The following is a 5,304-nucleotide window of genomic DNA, read 5'->3' as shown; positions in this document are numbered from 1 at the left end:
TCGAGACAGACACCCCCTTCCGGCCCACGATGGCATCCGGCCTCCTCCCTTGCACCGCCGCTCACAACCTCTCCCGACTCCTCCACCATGTCCCGCGGCGCACCACCCTCCTCCGGCGACTCCTCCGGCAGCACTCCACCACCGCGACCGCTCCGTCCTCGGTCTCCGCCGACGAAATGACGCATTTCGCGTCCCTCGCCAGCAGCTGGTGGGACCCGCTCGGCCCGTCGCGCATTCTACACCTGATGAACCCGCTGCGGCACGAATTCATCGGCTCGTGCCTGGCTGACGAGCAGCCGCAGCCGCAGCCGGTGCGCAACGACAGGAATCCGGGACGAAGCTACCTCGACGTCGGCTGCGGCGGCGGGATCTTCGCCGAGTCGCTGGCGCGCACGATCCCGCTCCTACCGGACTCCTCGCCATCGACGCAAACAGACGCCTCATCGCTACTCGCCATCGACCCGTCGCCGACCATGATCGAGATCGCGCAGTCGCACGCCCGCCAGGACCCCACGCTCCACGCGCACCTGCAATCCGGCACGTTCACCTACCGCAACAGCACGCTCGAAGCGCTGCTCCTCCCCGCATCACCCACCGCCGCCACCCCGCCGCGCCAATTCGACATGATCACCGCCTTCGAAGTCCTCGAGCACGTCGACGTGTCAACATCGTCGTCGCCGCGACACTTCGTGCAGGCCTGCATGCGCCTGCTGCGGCCCGGCGGCTGGCTGGTCGGGTCGACGATCGCGCGCACGTGGCCGGCGTGGGCGGTGCACCAGGTGCTGGCGGAGGCGCCGTGGCCCGTGGGCGTGGTGCCGCGCGGCACGCACGACTGGGCCAAGTTCGTCGACGTGCGCGAGCTGCGCGGCTGGGCGGAGATAGAGGGGGTGGAATTGGCGCGGTGGAGGTGTGTGGGCGCGGTGTATGTTCCCGGGGTGGGGTGGAGGTTGGTGGCTGGGTTGGAGGAGTGGGGGAATTATTTCTGGGGAGTGCAGAAGGCGTGGTGATTGTATTATATGTATGGTATGGTGTTGTGTGGAAGATGAGGATAGTATGTATAAAGCTGTTACTACGATTCCACCGCATCCAGGGCACAGATAGCATTGACTAGGTACAATCTTGCTAACCATGCGTAATATTAGAGAAGAAAGAAAGAAAGATGATTGAAAAAAAAAAAAAAAGAAAGAAATGACGTATCAACCCTAGCACAGTTGGTGCCCCTCTATAATAGATATTCCAGACAGAAAGGAAAACAGGAGGGTCAATGGCATCTTCTCGTGAATCGTCTCATCCGGAAGGGGGGTAAGGTGATCACCAAGTTCTGCCAACACACCAAAGAGAGAGAGAGAGAGAGGGAGGGGGGTGGAAACAAGGAGACTGTGTACGGAGTGTGAAGCCCGGAACGCCCAAGCCCAAGTCTATGATGCGAAAACAAAGAAACGGAAAAAAAAAAAAAAAAAAGGCAAAGCAAAACAAAAAGCACTACTGCAAAGGAGGTGACAAAAAATACAATATTATGCGGGCATAGTATGTTGTATGTTGGGAGGCGGTGAGGCAAGGGATTGGAAACAAAGCAAGCAAACTGCTCCAAAAAATGCAACCACTAACTAGATATAAATGGGAGTTGAATAATGGGAACAAAGAAAAATGATATGTATGTGTAGGTGTAGAGATGGATAGTTTTTGTTGGGGAGGATTGTCGCAAAAGGTCCAAAATGCGATGTGGGAAAAAAAAGGGGGTTGTCGAGGGAGAACTAAGCCAAGGTTGGCTTTAACAAAAATATATAGCTAGATCAAACATGCGCGACCCAGGGCTCCTCGATCTTCGGCCGCAGCTCGTAATTATCCGGCTCGGTGCTCTGCGGGCGACGGATGGAGGAATTGGGGTAGTACATGTGGGCGGGCGCGACGAACGGGGGAGGATGAGGAGGAGGCGCAGACGGCTCCGGGTACGCGTACTCAGGGGCGGCAGCGGACACGGAGCCGGGCGAAGGTATGCCGTTCAGCGGGGGCGACGCCCAGCCGACGGAGGCGGCCAAGTGCGGGCTGGCACCGCCGCCGCCGCTGCCGCTGCCGCTGCCGCCGGCGACGCTGCTGGGCCGCGACGTGGAGCTGTGATTGGGCGGGGGCTCGAGGGGCTGCGGCGGGCCGTAGCCGCTGGGGTGCGAGGTTAGCGACGGGCGGGCGTGGTGCGAGAGCGAGAAGCTGGAGAGCGTGGGCGACGGCGCGGACGACGGTGACGCGCGTGGGCTGGGCTGCGCGTGGTGGTGGTGGTGGTGGTGATGGTGGAAGTCGCCGCGTAGGTGCGGCGGCAGCGAGCCGTTGCCCAGGAAATGATAGTCGCCCATCGGCCGGTGCGGGTTGAGCGGCGGCAGCTCGTGTTTCGGTGAGAGCGAGTTTCGTTGGGCCGGCGAAGGAGTGCCGTGGGCGGAGGGCGATTCGGAGTACATTCCATCGCCTGGGCGGCCCAGCTTGCCCTGTCGAAGGTTCGCCTCCGTCTCCGCGGCGGCTTCCTCGATCGTGCCGGTGTGGTGGTTTTGGTGCCGCGTCAGCGTGGTGCGGCGCGTGAAGGTCTTCTGGCAGTTGGCGTACGGGCACTTGTAGGGACGCTTCCCCGAATGTATCCGCCGGTGCCTGGCGAGCGAGCTCGAATCGCTGAAGGGCTGATCTTTTGTATTAGCACAGGCGATACTTTCCCAAGCCGCTAAAACTCGGCGCGCGGCGTCAAACGGCGAAAAAGTAAAAAAAAATTATAAAAAAAATGTAGAGATAAAAATACCTTTCCACAACGGTCGCACATATGGGGCTTCTCGCCCGTGTGCACGCGAGTGTGCACCGTGAGAGCGGAGCGCTGGATGAACTGCTTGCCACAGCCCGGCCAATCGCACACATGCGGGCGAATACCGCTGTGAATCCGTTCTACAATAGTAAGGATTAGAGCCAAGACTTGATCTAAGACAGCAGTTCTTCTTCAACTCACCATGTCTGGCCAGATCGCTGCGTCGCGCGAATCCCTTGGAACACGTTTGGCAGTGAAAGGACTTGGGCGCCGGCTCTCCGTTTCCTCTTCCGTTGGCGGTGCCGGGGACGTTGGGAAACATATTCTCCTGGTCGGGGGGGTAGGTGCCTCTTATTAATGGGGTGTGGTGGTTTCCCGAATGGTATTGGGAGAGATTGGGGAGCTGGATGGGCGGAGGGCTGGCAGAGTAGGCGAGGTGCTGGGCGGCGGCGGCGGGGAGGGGGTTGTGCTCGGAGCCCATGTCGGAGGGAGATCGCGATTTGAGATGCGCGGCTTGAGCGAACTGATGCTGCAGCTGGGCTTCGGCGGCTACCGCGACTGATGCTCGGTTTTTGTTGAGTATGGTGGTGATATCCATGGCCGCGTCGTAACGCGCGAACAGGGATTGTTGGGAATTTTAAAAAAAAAAAAGTATAATATATTCAGACGGTTCGTATACGTCAAGAGTTGCCCTTGGGTGCAGAGGAAGCCAGGCGCACACGACGACGTTGTCGATGCATATAAGGTCGAGTCTGCAGGTAGAGACAAGGCTTCTGGGGCTTCTGTGATGAATGAACAACGGTCAGCACCGGTGCAACGTTCACGCCTTGCGGTCAGCGGCGAGGCGACGACTCGGTAACACACAAGAGGGCTCAAGTGCCGGGCAGTCTCGATATGTCAAGGCCAGGGGCTAAATGTTTAAGCACGCAGGTATCGCAGATCCAGAACACTGGGAACCAGTCGAGAGCCAGCAACGACAAAAAAAGAAAAGAAACAAGCAAACGAAACCAGCAATCCTAACCGGAGGCTTACTCACATGGCGGATCAGCAACCGTCACAGTGCGACGCGGCAATCGGGAGCAGGCGCGCGCGCACAGGGAGAGGGCTATATGCGGGGAGGATGCAGGGGGTTTGGTGGTTGAGAGCAGGCCGCGGAGAACGGAGGGCAGCTGGTTCGCGACAGGCAAGTAGCTGGCTGGGTGGAGGCAGGGTTGGGCTGCAGGTTACGGTGGCGCCATGCGGCCTGGATAATAAACAGGAGAGACCAAGGCGAATAAATTGGGGCGGACGAAAAGGAGGGAGCACAGATGCGCGCTTGGCGACGCAGGGTAACGGTGTCGAGGGCGGCGGGCGTTTGGGGCGCGGAGAGCGCGGAGGGTATCGGCCACGGGAGGGTGCAGGAGGAGGGCCAGGCCGCGTGCGGGTGTTGGTGGAGGGGCCCTCTGCAGGCGGGCAGCGGGCGTCGCGGCGGTCGACGCACCGGGGGGAGGGATGGGAGCACCGGCGGTGATAGTGGTGTGACGGGGGCGTGTGCTACAGCGAGAGAGAGAGAGAGAGAGAGAGAGAGAGAGAGCGGGCGCGCAACGACCAAGGCCGGGCGTTGTTCACCGAGAAAGCCTTCGGGCTCCCACGCGCATCCCTTGCGGGCGGCCGACGATCTGCGAGATTTTCTGCGCGTCTGGGCGGGCTCGGGGTCGGGGGTGTCACGGACGGCAAGGCACGACGACGACGGGAGTAGTTGTAAGAAGAGACGAGCGGTGCCTGGCGGTCATTCATCAGTCATCGTGGGTGGGTGTAGGGAGTCGAGCTCGGCTGTATGCGCGGCGGGGAGAGAGGGAGGGCAGGAAGAGGAGGAGGAGGAGGAGAAGGAGGAGGAGGACAGTGCAGCAGCTGGTCGGAGAGCGGGCGAAGGATTATTGAAACGGCGGCGAGCAGGGCAGGGCAGGCAGAGCAAGCAAGCAAGCAGAGAGCTGAGCGGAGTTGGGGGATGGGTAGTCAACGCACCTTTGGAGGAGGAGTGGGTGGTAGCGGGCAGCGAGTGGTGATGCGAGAGGGAGGGAGGGAAGAGAGAGTGTGTGAGTGTGTGTGTGGTGATGCCAACCTAAAAAAATAAAAATAAAAAAAAGACAGGGTGGCGGCGCGCAGGACCAGCACACAGACACGACGGGCGAGCGAGAGAGAAAAAGAGCGAGAGCGAGAGAGAGCGAGAGAGATAGCGAGAGAGACAGCGAGAGAGAGTAGCGTCTGAGCGCGAGGATAGACAGACAGGGGCCGGGGCTGGCTTCGAGAAGGCCGCTGGAAGGCCCGGCGGGCGTGAAACAGGCCGCCGTGGTTAGTTAGTCAACGGCCTTACGCTTGGCATCCTTCGCGATCCTGGCCGCCGTGCAGCGAAGGAGCGCTGCGACGGTAACTACATAAGAGCATCATTAGTACGGAGTAGTTAGTTACTGGACTGCTGTTACTACTAGGAAGCCTTCTAGAAACCTCATTTCGGGCGGCCCATGTTTCACCTCTCCGATCCACGC

General features: G+C 60.1%; 2 protein-coding genes across 2 annotated transcripts; one reads left to right on the top strand and one right to left on the bottom strand.

The window, feature by feature from the left end:
* Nucleotides 1-29: 29 nt before the first annotated feature.
* Nucleotides 30-1,007, top strand: COQ3 (Hexaprenyldihydroxybenzoate methyltransferase, mitochondrial; the record flags this gene model as incomplete). Its single annotated transcript, XM_049254762.1, has 1 exon — nucleotides 30-1,007. The coding sequence occupies one exon, from the start codon at nucleotides 30-32 to the stop codon at nucleotides 1,005-1,007; it is 978 nt and encodes a 325-aa protein (XP_049106279.1).
* Nucleotides 1,008-1,793: 786 nt separating this feature from the next.
* Nucleotides 1,794-3,377, bottom strand: LOZ57_005734 (uncharacterized protein; the record flags this gene model as incomplete). Its single annotated transcript, XM_049254761.1, has 3 exons — nucleotides 1,794-2,663; nucleotides 2,780-2,919; nucleotides 2,981-3,377. 3 exons carry the CDS (start codon nucleotides 3,375-3,377, stop codon nucleotides 1,794-1,796), a joined length of 1,407 nt encoding a protein of 468 aa, XP_049106278.1.
* Nucleotides 3,378-5,304: the final 1,927 nt, after the last annotated feature.

This window comes from Ophidiomyces ophidiicola (assembly GCF_022830035.1).
Source record: "Ophidiomyces ophidiicola strain CBS 122913 chromosome Unknown scaffold_31, whole genome shotgun sequence".
Lineage (NCBI taxonomy): Eukaryota > Fungi > Ascomycota > Eurotiomycetes > Onygenales > Onygenaceae > Ophidiomyces > Ophidiomyces ophidiicola.
This window is presented reverse-complemented; position numbering and strand designations above follow the sequence as displayed.